This window comes from Cololabis saira, chromosome 2 (assembly GCF_033807715.1).
Source record: "Cololabis saira isolate AMF1-May2022 chromosome 2, fColSai1.1, whole genome shotgun sequence".
NCBI lineage: Eukaryota > Metazoa > Chordata > Actinopteri > Beloniformes > Belonidae > Cololabis > Cololabis saira.
In genome coordinates, this window is record NC_084588.1 from 3,659,946 (window position 1) to 3,678,277 (window position 18,332).

An 18,332-nucleotide genomic window follows, 5' to 3' on the forward strand; every position below is an offset into this window, starting at 1 on the left:
AGAACAAATGGAAACAGGAAACATAGAAATTGTGAGCTTTTCAAAGTTGTAGCAGCTAAATTTTGTTTTTCTTCCGGTAGACGTAACTTCCGGTACTTTAACTTCCGGTCCGCCCCCCGATCCAATCAGAACCTTCCCAACCCCCAGCCCTGTAGAGGAATTGGAGAAAGACCTTCAAACGTGTTTTCCATGTAAACCTCATTGCATCAGTGCAGGCTTTATGTGATGGCCCATACAGAAGCAACCAAAAGCCATTACTCAAATGAATCAAACTGACTGCTATTTCATGCCTCATTTCTCTGATTGTTGTATGTCTAGTTTCTTCTGCATCCATTGGTGCTGGGCCTTGGAAATTAAAATTAAATACAGATCAGTGTTTCCCAACTGTTCCTCAGGGCACACTGCCCTGCATGTTTTAGATGTCCCCCTGCTCAAGTACACCTCATTGGATCACCGCCAGCTTGTCATCATGTTCTGGGTATGGGTCTCTGTAAAGCGTCTAGAGACAACTCTGTTGTATTAGACGCTATATAAATAAAATTGAATTGAATTGAATTGAATCAAGGTCTACACAGTTCTGTAACATCTAAGACATGAAGGACGGTTCCCCAAGGAACTAGGTTGGGAGCACTGATCCAGAGAAACCAGAAGGATTATTTGCATTCTTTGCCACAAGTCATACAGGAAATCACCAGTTCAAGTTATTGCTGCCAAACATGGATCTGCAAGCTGTTGAATCATCAAAAGTACTCTTGACTTTCATTTTGGATTCTTTTTTTGTTCAATTATTTAAAGATAATTGTGGGAAATAAATTGTGTTTGTCTCATACTGAGACCCACTGTGGTCACGATTTTATCATGTTACACACACTCACTCCTGCTGTCTTCACAGCTTTTGGCATAGACGTCGGTACTCACCCATTTCCTGCAGGAGCTGGTGCCTCCTGCTTGGGGTTGTCCGCCTTTGGAGCTGTCAATCAAACAGTGGTGGCTGTTTAAGTGATGAACAGAACTGAACTAAGACACTTGCTTTAAATAATTCATATCTAAATGGTCTTACCCTCATTTTTGCACTCGTCTTGAAACGTCACTTTCTTCTCCTGTTTAAAACACAAAGCAAAACACTAAATGTTAACATCACTGCTCAGAAGTGTTGAAGCCCCTCGGTTTTAAAGGGGTTTTCAAGTATTTAGACACTAAAGGTCCAGTTGATGTGCTGAAAACAAATTAAGTTAAACTTTCTTCTACTGCAATAAAAAACATTTTGTTGTTGGGTTGTAGACTACAGCTTTTTGCAGATGATGCTCTATTGGGAACTGATGTCAAATCTGTTGAGATGGTTAATAACACAACCTGGCTTGGTTCATTTTGACCAGAGTTTTAGTGCCTTGAAGTTCATAACATTGAAAATATTGTATTATAATATAATATAAGTAAGAACTGCTCGCTTTAATCCACTTGGATGCTTCAGATGGCAGCTAGCGTCAATCCTAGCTAATGTTAAACACCTTTTTGTCTTTGCAAATTAGACCAAAATTTGATTGAAACATATTTACTTTTTAGGTCAGACTGGAACTAAGGAAGCTTTTTTTCATTCTTGTTACATATTGTCTTTTATGGGTAAACTTTAGCTCAAAATGATGTTTAATCAAACTGCGGCAGGCTAATGTTAGCATTAGCTAATGTTATTCATGACACATTTCATAACACGAGCTGGAGGTCATTCATATGTTTTAGTTCATTTATTTCATTTCACTTTGAGAATAAAGGCCAATAGGACTAGAATAGCAGCTCTGTCTTAAACTATTTATTTTGGTCCCTCTACCGTTGCTACAGCAGCCTGTCTTAATCATTTACCAATAAAAAAAGTAATTTGCTTTGAATCTTGGCTGTGTCTTACAGGAGCAGGGGATGGAGCTGGCACAGGGGGTGGGGTCACATCTTTTTTCTCCTCCTTCGGATCGTCAGCCTTTTTGGTTGGAGGCTCGGGCGGCTGAGGAACGACTTTGACTACCCAGTTCAACATCCTGGAAACAGACGCAGCATTACTGTTACAACCAGCCAGACCACTTCCATGGACTCAACACTCTACTAATACTTTTCTATTTCTATAACACTTTCTATTACAATCCAAGTCAAGGCAAGTTTATTTGTACATTACACTTAATGTACAAGACAATTCAAAGTGCTTTACATAAAAACATTAAAATAAAAGGAAAAGACATAAATTAAAAAGAATAAAATAAAGGAGACAAAATAAGGTTTAAGTGCATTGTGGGAGATTACCGAAAGCAGCAGTAAATGAAAAGTTTTTCAACCTTGACTTAATTGAAAGTTTCAGCAGCCCTGATGCATTCTGGGAGTTTGTTCCACAGGTGAGGAGGATAAAAGCTGAACTCTGCCTCACCGTGTTTGGTTCTAACTCTGGGTAGAGAAAGTAGGCGTGACCCTGACAACCTGAGGGTTCTGGTTGGTTCATCATGGGCCAGGAGACCAGAGATGTATTTTGACCCAAGACCATTCAGGAGTTTATAAACCAGCAGCAGGATTTTAACATCTATTCTGAGACAGCCAGGAAGCCAATGTAAAGATCTAAGAACTGGAGTTATATGGTCCCCGCTCTTGGATGTGGTTCACTCTGTAGGGCTCACTTTCTTGGATATGGTCCACTTTCCTGGTTATGGTCCGCTCTCTTGGGGTCCATTCTCTTGGATATAGTCTGCTCTCTTGAATGTGGTCCATTCTCTTGAATGTGGCCCGCTTTCTTGAATGTGGTCCGCTCTATTGATATGGTCTGCTCTCTTGGGTATGGTCCACTCACCTAGATATAGTCCACTCTCTTGGGTCCACTCTCTTGGATATAATCTGCTCTCTTGGGTCCACTCTCTTGGAAATAGTCAACTATCTTGGGTCCACTCTCTTGGATATAGTCAGCTCTCTTGGGTCCACCCTCTTGAATATAGTCTGCTCTCTTGAATATGGTCCGCTCTATTGATATGGTCTGCTCTCTTGGGTCCACTCTCTTGGATATAATCTGCTCTCTTGGGTCCACTCTCTTGAATATAGTCTGCTCTCTTGAATATGGTCCGCTCTATTGATATGGTCTGCTCTCTTGGGTCAACTCGCCTAGATATAGTCAGCTCTCTTGGTTCCACTCTCTTGGATATAGTCAACTCTCTTGGTTCCACTCTCTTGGATATAGTCTGCTCTCTTGGGTCCACTCTCTTGAATATAGTCAGCTCTCTTGCGTCCACTCTCTTGGATATAGCCCGCTCTCTTGGGTCCACTCTCTTGGATATAGTCAGCTCTCTTGGGTCCACTCTCTTGGATATAGTCAGCTCTCTTGGGTCCACTCTCTTTGAATATAGTCCGCTCTCTTGAATGTGGTCCGCTCTATTGATATGGTCGGCTCTCTTGGGTCCACTCGCCTAGATATAGTCAGCTCTCTTGGGTCCACTCTCTTGGATATAGGCCGCTCTCTTGAATGTGGTCCGCTCTCTTATGTATGGTCTGCTCTTTTGGGTATGGTCTGCTCTCTTGGATTTGGTCTGCTCTCTTGGCTCTGCTCTCTTGGATCTGGTCCGCTCTCTTGGTTAGCATGTGTCTGTGAAAGTTTGATAATGACTGAAAACAAAAAACTAATGCGAAATAGATTTCCTTTAATTATGAACAAATCTTTAAAGTTGCTGCCAGCTAGTTTCCCTGATCTGAGAATATATGATGCAGAATGTTTAAGTAATTTTAAATCACACAATATACACACTCCTGTAAAAATGTGTTCTTCCTAAACAAAACCAGCTAGGTGAACACATTGTGAAAGGACAAGAAAACCAACTTCACTTTTAAAGCTCAACTCTGAAGTCAGTTTTATCTTGAGTCATAATAAATCAGATTTCAGTGGAAAACCAGATCCCTTACAAGATGCCCTCACAACAAAATTACATGGAAACATGAAGAGAACCAGTGAAGTTCACATGATTGAAAAAAAACACAAGTGTGTCTTTGACTTTAAAAATAAAGGGAAATTAGAAATAATTAGCTCCATGTGTGGCCAGCTGGCCTCCTTGCCTCCCCCGCCTCACCATGCTGTGCTTAATGGTGTTTGGATCAGGTCTGGCTGAGCGTCAGCCTCAATTAGAGCTGACTGGCTATGACCCTAATCCTCAGCAGGAGGCCCAGCAGCTCGAGGAAGCGCTGTTGCTGGACACTCATTCACCCCTTTCAAATGGCAGCAGGTTTGTCACTTCCACTTTCTAATTGGCGTATTAACCAGTAAGCCAGCTGCGAAGTCGCCCAGTTAACCACTCGCTGAGTCTACTGGCTGATAATTGGTCAATCAGACTGATTACTGTACATGCAAACAGTGCTATAAACTGGAAGAGTGCCAGTTTGGTAGCGAATGGTCCCTGGCTAGTTCCGGGAGGACCTTGAACCTGGACAGAGACAGAATCATCTCCAGACATCCATCCATCCATTATCTATACTCGCTATATCCTTTGCAGGGTCACGGGGGTCTGCTGGAGCCTATCCTAGCTCATTTTCAGCCGAGAGGCAGGGGGTACACCCTGGAGAGGTCGCCAGTCCATCACAGGTTCTCCAGACATTTACCCACAAAACCACTCACACCAGAAGAAACAGCCGATTCTCAGCAAGTCTGTTCAATAACCAGCGAAGAGATTAGTCAGTGACCTTACCAGTTAAGTCAGGAAACTAGTTAGCAAACAACCAGTTATCCCTTTACAGCTCTAAGACTAGAGCTTTGTTCAGACTCTCTAAGAACAGCCAAAACCAAGATGGTACCAGCTTATGTAGCAGACTGAGAGAAGCAATGGGTTCAGAGCCCAATAACACCTCCATCTGATCCGTTTAGCGTTTTGACGTGATGGAAAGGACAACAGGCTGCAGATGAATCTTTGAGCTTTGGATTGGACTCCAAAGCTCAAAGATTTGATGAATACTTGAAGAAAACTACAATCCTTCTGAAGGCATACAGATGGTTTTGGCGTTGCTTCTGTTGAGTTTCATAAACATTGAATGTCCATCAGAGTTGCTCAGTGGCTGAAAAACGAAATGCTTTACTGTATGTTGCAACCACCATCCTATAGTAATGGGTGGCTTCCTCCGTCTCTGGGCATTCTATAGAAACATTTACATCCCAGTTCACTCTGAGCAGCAGCACAGTCAGTTCCATTTTGATTTCTCATCATCAGACTCCATCCTACGTTTTGATTCATTACTCTTTGTTTTTCTTTGTTTACATCAGATCTATGCATGTAGGTTAACATAATCCAAAGGTACACAAGGGTACACAGGTTTGTGTTGTATCTTGCAACACAACACAAAAACGGTCAGTCATGAATATCAGATATGCCTGATAACTGAATCTAGGATGCAATCCGAACATCGTCTGACAAGTTTGTGAGTTAGCCGGTCATTCAGGAAATCCGGATGAAAAAAGGACAATCTTATCTTATCTTATGTACTAATCTTGGTTTTCCAGTCCCTATTCCAATTCCAGAAATAGAGATCAAATCTCTCCAGCGCGTACTGGGTATGTCTCTGTGAGCTCTATGGTTCACGATATTGTATACCGATTTCGATAATCTTAACAACAGACAAACAAAGTGTCCCTTATTGAACAAACAAGTGTAGAAACCTGTGCAGGTCTGCTGACACAAATCTTTGAACCTTGAAACCAATCGCATCATGTGAATGATCTGTTGTTGATAAATGGGGCAGCTGAAAACCACTGTCCTTTAAAAAAGCACAAAGGACTGTATTTTCATCTTAAAATATCAGTCTCAGTTTCATTTGAGGGAACATTTGATAACTTTTAGGAAGCATCGTCTGAATCTTGCTATCAGCAAAAACTAGCCAACGTAACTCTTGACCTCTGTCCTGGTTGTCTCTTGCGACAGCTGCCCATCACTTCATGGTGCTTTGTTAACAATGATGGAGCTAGCTCACCGAGGACACCATGGCAAAGGAGACTCAAGAAAGTAGAGATGGAAGAAAGAACGAGAGAGAGAGTGACCACTAAAGAGGCCGAGCGATAGTAATCCTGGATTACTATTCAAAGTTCAAAGTTCAAAACTGCTTAAGCCCCCTTGTGATGCTTTGGATACCATGTCTCTACCATGAGAAACCTTTTAAGGCCTGCAGGCATCACCGCCAGAGTTTAACCACACAGACAAACACTGTCTGGCAAAAAAAAGCAGCAGCCCGAGCAGGGAACCCTAGACCTCCCCTCTCCAGCCCTTCCGGAGGAATACTGAAGTGTTTCTTAACCAGCCAACCAACCAATCCTAAGTCGGCCCAGGGTTTCCTCCGAACCACAACTGAGGTTTCAATATCCAATGTATATATACTTCACATGTGTCAGCTTTAGCTACTGCATGTGTCTCTTTAGTCTTACATTTTAAAATGATTCACTCATTTTTAACCATTAAGGGGAAGTCCTGGTGAAGCAGCCCTTGGCTATATAGACTGAAAAACATCCATTCTTGTTGTTGTTGTTGTGATTAAAGTTGTTATAAAACTTAAATTGAAGTGCTGATCAGTTCAATTAATGTAATTGTTTATAAAGTCAACATTTTATGACAAATACTGCTGATATCGCCTGTGGTAAATCCACTGCAGGGTTTAGGGTTTCCATAGTGACGACCTCTGAGATGAAGTTGCGGAGCTCTGACAGTACTACTACTACTACTACTACTACTACTACTACTACTACTACTACTATTACTACTACTACTACTAGCAGACGTTTTTATCCAAAGCGACTTACATCTGAGAGAACAACACAAGCAAGACATCACATAGGAGGGTACAGTATGGGTAAGTGCTGATCAGTCTGCTGAGAGTCCAGATGGACAGGTACTGCCATGCTAGTGCTAGAATTTGAATTTGGGCGGGAAGTGTTCCCTTCCCGCCCAACACAACAGTCCCTTTTATATAAGAAAGCTACGTCTAAAAAGACTCCATCATACGATCATCTTGTCATAAGTGCATGCAGCTTACTCAGTGCTTAGCCCTGCAAAGAGCTGGACAAATCTTCTAACTAAAGTTTACTAGATGCAGAAGGGCTCCTTAAAGAGCTGAGTCTTTAGCTTGCTCTTAAAAGTAGGTCCAGACCCTGCAGATCGGACACAGTTTGGTAGGTCGTTCCACCATCGGGGTACAATGGAGGAGAGTCTAGTTATTGATTTCACGCCACGCTGTCGAGAAGGAGTGTATATCTGGGGGAGTGTATCTCTGGACAGTTAGGGTTTTCCATGGTGACAACGTTGAAGATGAAGTTGAGGAGCTGTGACAGTTAGGGGTTTCCATGGTGACAACCTCTGAGATGAAGTTGAGGGGGTTTCCATGGTGACAACCTCTGAGATGAAGTTGAGGGGGTTTCCTTGGTGATAGCCTCTGATATGAAGTTGAGGGGGTTTCCTTGGTGATAACCTCTGATATGAAGATGAGAGGGTTTCCTTGGTGATAACCTCTGATATGAAGATGAGGGGGGTTCCTTGGTGACAACCGCTTAGATCAAGTGCAACATTGTGTCCAACTCTAACTAAAAAATACTCAAAAACTTTGTTTTAAACTGAATCTATTGAAGACAAACCAGAACTCCAAATGAAATTTGTTTGCCAGCATGAAAACCACAGCACATTTGCTAACACATCGGTGTTGTTTAATGGTTCCAAAGTAAAAACCACCAAGTTATGAACAGCTTAGACTAATCCAGCTGTGTATTGAACTGTAGAAACAGCTGCTCAGCTTTCTCATATTTGGAAATGTCCAGCAAAAAAAGACCAAATCTGTTGCCTCAAGAAATTACACCATGAATGAAAATTCAGATTTCTTTTCTTTGTTTTGATGAAAAGGTGAGTCTGTAGAGTAAAAATGTGAAGCCTTTAAAGCAAAAGCTTTTCCTTATGAGGTCAGTCAGTACTTTAAGAGAACTATGATGAGCTGTCATCATCTGTAGCCGCAAAAATAAAAACATTCAAGAACGTTAATTCGACCAGCTGAACTCAGGACATCATACACACCATCATACACACCATCATACACACCATCATACATACCATCATACACACCATCATACATACCATCATACACACCATCATACACACCATCATACACACCATCATACACACCATCATATACACCATCATACACACCATCATACACACCATCATACTGTACACACCATCATACACACCATCATACATAACATCATACACACTATCATACATTCCATCATACACACCATCATACGCACCATCATACATACCATCATACACACCATCATACACACCATCATACACATTATCATACATACCATCATACACACCATCATACACACCATCATACTGTACACACCATCATACACACCATCATACATAACATCATACACACTATCATACATTCCATCATACACACCATCATACACACCATCATACATACCATCATACACACCATCATACACACCATCATACACACTATCATACATACCATCATACACACTATCATACACACCATCATACACACCATCATACACACCATCATACATACCATCATACACACCATCATACACACCATCATACACACCATCATATACACCATCATACACACCATCATAAACACCATCATACACACCATCATACACACCATCATATACACCATCATACACACCATCATACACACCATCATACTGTACACACCATCATACACACCATCATACATAACATCATACACACTATCATACATTCCATCATACACACCATCATACACACCATCATACATACCATCATACACACCATCATACACACCATCATACACACTATCATACATACCATCATACACACCATCATACACACCATCATACACACCATCATACATACCATCATACACACCATCATACACACCATCATACACACCATCATACACACCATCATACATACCATCATACACACCATCATACACACCATCATACACACCATCATGAACACCATCATACACACCATCATACACACAATCATACATACCATCATACACACCATCATACTGTACACACCATCATACTGTACACACCATCATACTGTACACACCATCATTCACACCATCATACACACCATCATACACACCATCATACACACCATCATACTGTACACACCATCATTCACACTATCATACACACCATCATACACACCATCATACATACCATCATACACACCATCATACACACCATCATACACACCATCATTCACACCATAATACACACCATCATACACACCATCATACACACCATCATTCACACCATAATACACACCATCATACACACCATCATACACACCATCATACATTCCATCATACACACCATCATACACACCATCATACACACCATCATACACACCATCATACATTCCATCATACACACCATCATACACACCATCATACATTCCATCATACACACCATCATACACACCATCATACACACCATCATACACACCATCATACACACCATAATACACACCATCATAACCATCACCGTCATAATTCACTCATAGATTTGCCCGTTTATAAAGACATACGTTTTCCGAGGTTTTGTTAAATAGTAACAGGTTCATCCATCACCCCAGACTACTACTTTATTCATCTGCAGCCTGTTGTCGTTTCCATCTCGTCAAAACGCTAAATGGATCAGATGGAGGTGTTATTGGGTGGCTTGTAGCTTGCATTACGGAGCACAAGTCTTTCCCCGACCCTGCACCCCAACCTGGGACTTGCTGATTGGGCCGGAGCTTCGGGAGCTGCGTGCTGGCCTGCGGTCCCCACCCCTGGTCATCCCGTTGCTGCCCCCCCCTTCTCCTCCCTTTTCTCTCTTTTGTCCTGCAGGTGGCCATGGGTGGCTTGTAGCTTGCATTACGGAGCACAAGTCTTTTCCTGACCCTGCACCCCAACCTGGGACTTGCTGATTGGGCCGGAGCTTCGGGAGCTGCGTGCTGGCCTGCGGTCCCCACCCCCGGTCATCCCGTTGCTGCTTCCACCTGCCTGCTGTGCTGTTGCCGTCCCTGACCCACCAGTCATCCAGGATGGATGGATGGATGGATGGATGGATGGATTATGGTTTGATGGATAGATGGATGGATGGATTGATATATGGATGGATGGATGGATGGATTGATGGATGATGGATGGATGGATGGATGGATGATGATGATGGATGGATTGATGATGGATGGATGGATGATGGTTTGATGGATGGTTGGATGGATGATGGATGGATGGATGGATGATGGATGGATGGATGGATGGATGGATGGATGATGGTTTGATGGATGGATGGATTGATGGATGATGGATGGATGGATGATGGATGGATGGATGGGTGGATGGATGATGGATGGAAAGGTGATGGATGGATGGATGGATGGATGGATGGATGGATGGATGGAAAGGTGATGGATGGATGGAAAGGTGATGGATGGATGGATGGATGGATGGATGGATGGATGGATGGATGATGGATGGATTGATATATGGAATGAATGGATGGATGATGGATGGATTATGGTTTGATGGATAGATGGATGGATGGATGGATGGATTGATATATGGATGGATGGATGGATATATGGATGGATGGATGGATGATGATGATGGATGGATTGATGATGGATGGATGGATGGATGATGGTTTGATGGATGGTTGGATGGATGATGGATGGATGGATGGATGATGGATGGATGGATGGATGGATGATGGATGATGGATGGATGGATGGATGGATGATGGATGGATGGATGGATGGATGGTTGGATGGATGATGGATTGATGATGGATGGATGATGGATGGATGGATGGATGGCAGGATGGATGGATGGATGATGGATGGATTGATATATGGATGGGTGATTGATGGATTATGGATGGATGTTTTGATGGATGGATGGATGGATTATGGTTTGATGGATGGATGGATTGATGGATGATGGATGGATGGATGGATGGATGGATGGATGGATGGATGGATGGATGATGGATGGATGGATGGGTGGACAGATGATGGATGGAAAGGTGATGGATGGATGGATGGATGGATGGATGGATGAAAGGTGATGGATGGATGGAAAGGTGATGGATGGATTGATATATGGAATGAATGGATGGATGATGGATGGATGGATGGATGGATGGATGGATGTTTTGATGGATGGATGGATGGATGGATGGATGGATGGATGGATGGATGGATGGATGGATGGATGGATGGATGGATGGATGGATTATGGTTTGATGGATGGATGGATGGATGGATGGATGGATATATGGATTGATGGATGGATGGATGGATGATGGATGGATGGATGGATGATGATGGATGGATGATGGATGGATTGATATATGGAATGAATGGATGGATGATGGATGGATGGATGGATGATGTATGGATGTTTTGATGGATGGATGGATGGATGGATGGATGGATGGATGGATGGATGGATTATGGTTTGATGGATGGATGGATGGATTGATATATGGATGGATGGATGGATATATGGATTGATGGATGATGGATGGATGGATGGATGGATGGATGGATGATGGATGGATGGATGGATGGATGGATGGATGGATGGATTGATGATGGATGGATGGCTTGATGGTTGATGGATGGATGATGGTTGTATGGATGGTTGGATGGATGATGGATGGATGGATGATGGATGGATGGATGGATGGATGGATGGTGGATGGATGGATGGATGATGATGGATTGATGGATGGATGGATGGATGATGGATGGATGGATGGATGGATGGATGATGGATGGATGGATGGATGGATGGATGGATGATGGATGGATGGATGGATGGATGGTTGGATGGATGATGGATTGATGATGGGTGGATGTTTTGATGGGTGGATGGATGATGCATGGATGGGTGGATGTTTTGATATATGAATGGATGATTGATTGATGATGGATGGATGTTTTGATGGATGGATGGATCGATGGGTGGATGATGGTTTGATGGATGGATGGATGGATTGATATATGGATGGATGGATTGATGGATGGTTTGATGGATGGATGGATGATGGATGGATGATGGATGGATGGATTGATATATGGATGGATTGATGGTTGATGGATGGATGGATGGATGGATGGATGGATGGTGGATGGATGGATGGATGGATGGATGGATGGTTTGATGGATGGATGAATTGATATATGGAATGGAAGGATGGATGGATGGATGGATGGATGGATGGATGGATGGATGGATGGATGGATGGTTGGATGGATGGATGGATGGATGGATGGTTGGATGGATGGATGATGGTTTGATGGATGATGGATGGATGGATGATGGATTGATATATGGAATGAATGGATGGATGGATGGATGGATGGATGGATGGATGGATGGATGGATGGATGGATGGATGGATGGATGGATGGTTGGATGGATGATGTTTGATGGATGATCGATTGATATATGGAATGGAAGGAAGGATGGATGGATGGATGGATGCATGGATGATGGATGGATGGATGGATGGATGGATGATGGATGGATGGATGATGGATCACCGCAGATCATTTCAACTCCCCTGTTTCACTACAGTCTTACCAGAAAGTGGCAAACAGAAATGTTTACGCAGGACCCCAATAAGACAAAATCTATGCAGCTCTTTTTCTTATTTCAAGGTCACATCTTCAGCTCAAGTAAAGTAAAGTAATAAAACGTTTGAGATAATAAATAGCACCTCTGGCACATGTATTTAGTGAAAGCTGAAAATTCAAGCCGTTGGTGTGATACAGTTCCGTGTCACGGATCCTAAACTTCAGCGTTAGCAGATAATACACATCTGTAGTTTTATTCTGAAAGAATTACATGTCCATTATCTGCTGCACCAAAGGAAAGATCAGGGAACCGAATCAAACATCAATTAAAGCTTTATTATATTATGTACCACATTTTTCGTCTGAAAGTACATTTGTCTGGACATCACAAAGGAAATGCACAGTGTGGTCATTGAGTCAGTCGTAGTTATACTAAAAAGGAGGTGTGTTGGTTGTACTTTACGGGTGGGGGTCTTTAGCCTTATTTGCTTGAGCCAGATGCTAAGAAAGTCACCGAAACATGTCACAATTGTGAGCCAACTTGTTTTACCTGAAGAAGAAAACTCAGCAAAACATCCAAACCAACTAAAACTTAAGAAAACCAGGACGGCCCTACCTATCTGTACCAAGTCATCTGTTCCTGTTCATTGTCGTGAAAACTCAGCAAAAAATGACTTAAAAAAGAAACAAGAAGAGGTCCCGTCTTAAGGGTAAGCAACTGACATGTAAAACACATTCAAGCCATTGGATCAAATCTTAACGATTCCTTCAGTTCTCCGTCTGCAAACTTAATCAGGCCTAAAGTGGAAACCCAACACAGTAATGACACTTCTATAGCTACAGCCGGGATCCATGCAGGACCACCTCTGAGAGGGGGTCAGGGTCTGGGTCTAAGGGTCGGGGGGATCAGCCGTCCTACCTGAGTAGTTCAGTCAGGGTCCAGCAGCATCCCACAGAGCTGCGCTGAGGAAGACCTGCAGGGATCTGAGTGCTGTGGAAGGATTACAGCTCTAACAGGATTATTTAGGAACTGAAGGGCAGAGGCGACCTGAGTGGGACAGGGAACTGGATCAGATTACCTAGAGAGGCAGGAACATGGAGGGGAAACTCTGCATGGCACAAATTCAGCCTTCTGGCAGAAGAAAAAGTCACGACCAGGTCAAAGAGCGAAAAGAGATAAGACGTGAAGAGAAATCCTCTTATTGTTCCAGAGACGGGAATATTTCAGCGTCGGTTCACCTTGTTCCGGTCAGAACCGGGTCATGACACACAGATTTCCAAAAAAAAGTCCATCAACTGCCAACTGGAGGCAAAGGATTTTTAACAGCCATTTAACCTTTGAAATAACCATGACAATTCCTTGTTAGGTTTTAAATCACAGCCCAGATGTCAAGTAGTCTAAGGAACTACAGTCATGTCCAATGGCTGTGCCTGCTGCCAATCAAAAAAACACACCCTCGATTTTCCGTAAATCTGTGGTTTAATATAGTTTTACACCCGATCAGACATCATGGATGTGAAATCCATCTATGGAGACCAAAACTGTTTCTGTTCCAAGCTGTAAATACATTTATTTCTGCTGTAAAATTGAACATTTGAACCTGGAGGTCAACGGATCCTGAACCCTCGTGGTCAGTAGAGGGACCGCATAACCTGATCCTGGACCCTCGTGGTCAGCAGAGTGGCTGCAGAACCTGATCCTGGACCCTCGTGGTCAGCAGAGGGACCGCAGAACCTGATCCTGGACCCTCGTGGTCAGCAGAGGGAGCGCAGGACCTGATCCTGGACCCTCGTGGTCAGCAGAGTGGCTGCAGAACCTGATCCTGGACCATCGTGGTCAGCAGAGGGACCGCAGAACCTGATCCAGGACCCTCGTGGTCAGCAGAGTGGCTGCAGAACCTGATCCTGGACCCTCGTGGTCAGTAGAGGAACTGCAATGTCAGACTTTTGTCAGACTGGCAAGTCGAATACAGCTACTAACATACATATATGATTTACAGAGTTACTGCTATAGTCTTGTAAAAGCCACTTTCTCTTCACCTAGTCAGCTCTATAACTGGAACTTTCTCACATGGAGACACCTTCAGTTTGACATAACCCAGGTTTAATTGCATTGTGCCAGTTCACATAATAATCCCAAGGCACTCAAGTACACAAGGCCGAAAGGATAAGATTGCGGGTACAAGCAGCCGAGAGGAGTTTCCTCTGGAGGGCAGCTGGACGCTCCCTTAGAGATAGGGTGAGGAGTTCGGTCACCCGGGAGGAGCTCGGAGTCGAGCCGTTGCTCCTTCACATTGAGAGGAGTCAGCTGAGGTGGCTTGGGCATCTGTATCGGATGGATGCCTCCCTAGGGAGGTGTTCCAGGCATGTCCCTCCTCCCTAGGGAGGTGTTCCAGGCATGTCCCACCGGGAGAAGACCCTGGTCTCTCGACTGGCCTGGGAACGTCTGGGACTCCCTTCGGAAGAGCTGGAGGAAGAGCTGGAGGAAGTGTCTGGGGTGAAGGAAGTCTGGACATCTCTGTTGAGACTGCTGCCCCCGCGACCCGGTTCCGTATAAGCGGTGGAGAATGGATGGATGGATGGATTACCGATAGTCTCCACTTGGATCCAACATCTCATGTCAACCAAGCATAAGGAGCATAAAGAGCTTCCCTTTAACAGGAAGAACTCTCTACCAGAATGGGACGGGAGCAGGGGGACATCTGCCTGAAATGACTGGAAGTTAAAGAAGACTAGAAAATAACACACAAATAAGAAAAGGTTGGGATGGCATGACTGCCCTAGTATCCTTGGAAAAGCTAGAGGATTTGGCCGGCAGGTCAGGATGCCAATGGAGTGAAGCTAACACTGGAGAGACGTGGTCTCTCCTGCTGATTCCTGTCACCACTCGAGCAAGTGTGGCTAGTTTGTTTCTGTGTGATTCTGTGTGCTGTGTGGATTATGTTCTCACTGCAAACGAACCGCTCCAGATCTGGAATGGAAGCGAGCCGAGACCACCTCTCCTAGGATCTCGGCTCGCTTGTTTTGCCCCGCATCCGAGCGCTATTGCTGTGTTCACATGTACCAAACCAACCGATCTTTAGGGGGAAACGCTCCCTGTTTCGGAACAACTGCTCCAAACGGGACAGGTGTGGAAGACAATGTGAAACCCCTGTCGAGGGGTTCCCAAAGATTTGATCCAAGCCAAACGGTTTCAAAATAATTCCGCTAAAAAACAACTAAAGGTGTGTAACTTGTGACCTCATACATTTTTCCATCAGTCTCTGTCATTGATCTGACCTTGCAACCCCAACTCAAAAAATGTCAGAGATGACGGGAACGTCTGAGCACATCTGTACTCAGGAGGGATCAGGGAACCGGCTGGCTCGAGTCGGTTCTGTCCTCCCAAGATCTGGTTCTGTTGAAAATCTCTTCCTGTGAAACAGGACTTTTGCTCACTAATGTTGCCAGTTGCTGCTCAAAGGAAACTAACTAACTAACTAACTAACACTGGCTTCCCATAACCTCAAGAATTCAATACAAGATTGCCCTCATCACCACCTCTGCATCTACAGCAATGCCGTTCAATACCTCAAGGACCTCCTGACCCCTCACTCATCCACCCGTAACCTCCGCTCACAAAACACCAACCTCCTCTATCAGCCCCCCCACGACTCTGTTCCATGGGAGACCGAGCCTTCTGCTCCGCTGCCCCCAAAATCTGGGACTCCCTCCCTGAACCTCCACATCTGGAACTCCCTCCCTGAACCTCCACATCTGGAACTCCCTCCCTGAACCTCCACATCTGGAACTCCCTCCCTGAACCCCCACATCTGGAACTCCCTCCCTGAACCTCCACATCTGGAACCCCCTCCCTGAACCTCCACATCTGGAACTCCCTCCCTGAACACCCACATCTGGAACTCCCTCCCTGAACCTCCACATCTGGAACTCCCTCCCTGAACCTCCACATCTGGAACTCCCTCCCTGAACCCCCACATCTGGAACTCCCTCCCTGAACCTCCACATCTGGATCTCCCTCCCTGAACACCCACATCTGGAACTCCCTCCCTGAACCACCCACATCTGGAACTCCCTCCCTGAACCACCCACATCTGGAACTCCCTCCCTGAACCTACACATCTGGAACTCCCTCCCTGAACAGCTACGTCGACCCCAGTCTGTGGACACTTTTAAAAAGGGGATTAAAATGTTTTTGTTTAGGAAGGTTTTCCCTGGTCTTTTATAGATGTCTTTAGTGTCTCTGTGCTTTTATGCTTTTACTTCTGGTTTTTATGTGTCTTGATTTTATTCCTTTTTGTTTATTCTGTTTTTTGGTTTCTGTAGAACTTTGAGATTATTTTATGAAAAGTGCTTTACAAATAAAATGTATTATTATTTATTTTTATTTTAACTGGCTGACACAATGTTGTGAACCAGCCAATTGACATGTTTAAGCCGTGAGAGCAGCCCTAACGAGGATTAACTGATAACGAGGTTAAGTACAGCGTCAGCAAAACAGAGGATTGGATCCTCAGTGGAGCAGCCACCTGAGCCTGATCACACACGTGGGACGTCATCAGACCAGGGAACCCTGCTCCGTATCACCCCCGACGACCGTCCATACGTCAGCTCTCTGTCTTTCACTTCTCATCCTCCATATGGAGTTTCATCTCTACCTCCTCTTCCCTTCCTGTGAAGTTAACTCCAGATTTCTCCAGATTCACAGAAGTCCTTGCCGTCTATTTTCATCCATACAAGCGCTGCATGACGGACCCTTCAAGCTGGTCAGATGGAATGTGGTCTGCCTCCCTCTGGTGGAAGATCTGTGAACTGCAACAACACACTTCACGGGTTGCTGACGAGTCACTCTGCAGTGTCTGAACGCGTTACCATGGAAACGCAAACAGTAATGCTCCTGGAATGTCCTCAGAGTGGAGTTTGGCCCCATGACGGCAGTTTGAGCTCCAACTCACATTCATCCAGATTACAGCAGTCTGTAAGTGCTGTAAGTGTCCTAAAATAGAATAAAATAAATAAATAAATACATCTGATCATAGCAGGTTTTATGTTTGAAAAACACAACCTCAGACCAGCAACAACAGGTTTTTTAAATTATGACATTTATTTGAAAAAATTAAGCTAAAAAGGCAAAAAATGTACCCCCTTACTGATTGTGAACCCAAAAGGCAAGGCAAGGCAAGGCAAGGCAAGGCAAGGCAAGGCAAGGCAAGGCAAGGCAAGGCAAGGCAAGGCAAGGCAAGGCAAGTTTATTTGTAAAGCACAATTCAACACAAGGTAATTCAACGTGCTTTACATAGACATTAAAAGCGGCAAGACACAATTAAACAGGCGCTTACATCCTGGCATTTCTTTGCGGAACATATCCTCTTTTGCCAGTGTCGGTGCCTCTATGCAAGATAGGCACTAAATCTGATCACCAAAATGCGTGAAAGAGGACAGACTGGTCGTGCATGTAGGGGCCGTCCCCCCATTCCATAATCGAGTGAGAAGTTAACACCGTCCTGATCACATTGTACGTATGGCGACCATAGTCGTAACCACAGAGGCGGATTTCACTCCAGGGATGAGGAGGCTCGTAGTGAAAACATGCTCACAAATGAAACAGCAGCTGGCGATGAAGACCCTGACACTTCCTGCTGGCTATGAAGACCCGTGATCGACCCCTTCCATCTAATTTCACGCACATGATGACAT

General features: G+C 44.1%; 1 protein-coding gene across 5 annotated transcripts in view; it reads right to left on the reverse strand.

Annotated features, from left to right (window-relative positions):
* cngb1a (cyclic nucleotide gated channel subunit beta 1a) overlaps window positions 1–13,634 on the reverse strand; it is an 84,028-nt gene extending 70,394 nt beyond the window's left edge. For all 5 annotated transcript variants that reach the window (XM_061736141.1, XM_061736169.1, XM_061736150.1 and 2 more), the window contains exons 1-4: window positions 13,555–13,634; window positions 1,901–2,027; window positions 1,061–1,100; window positions 919–970 (exon numbers count right to left, since the gene is read on the reverse strand). In XM_061736141.1, the coding sequence (XP_061592125.1) occupies window positions 919–970; window positions 1,061–1,100; window positions 1,901–2,026 (218 nt within the window). In that variant the 5' untranslated portion in view covers window position 2,027; window positions 13,555–13,634. The remainder of the gene's footprint in view (window positions 1–918; window positions 971–1,060; window positions 1,101–1,900; window positions 2,028–13,554) is intronic.
* Between the last annotated feature and the right edge of the window lie 4,698 nt (window positions 13,635–18,332).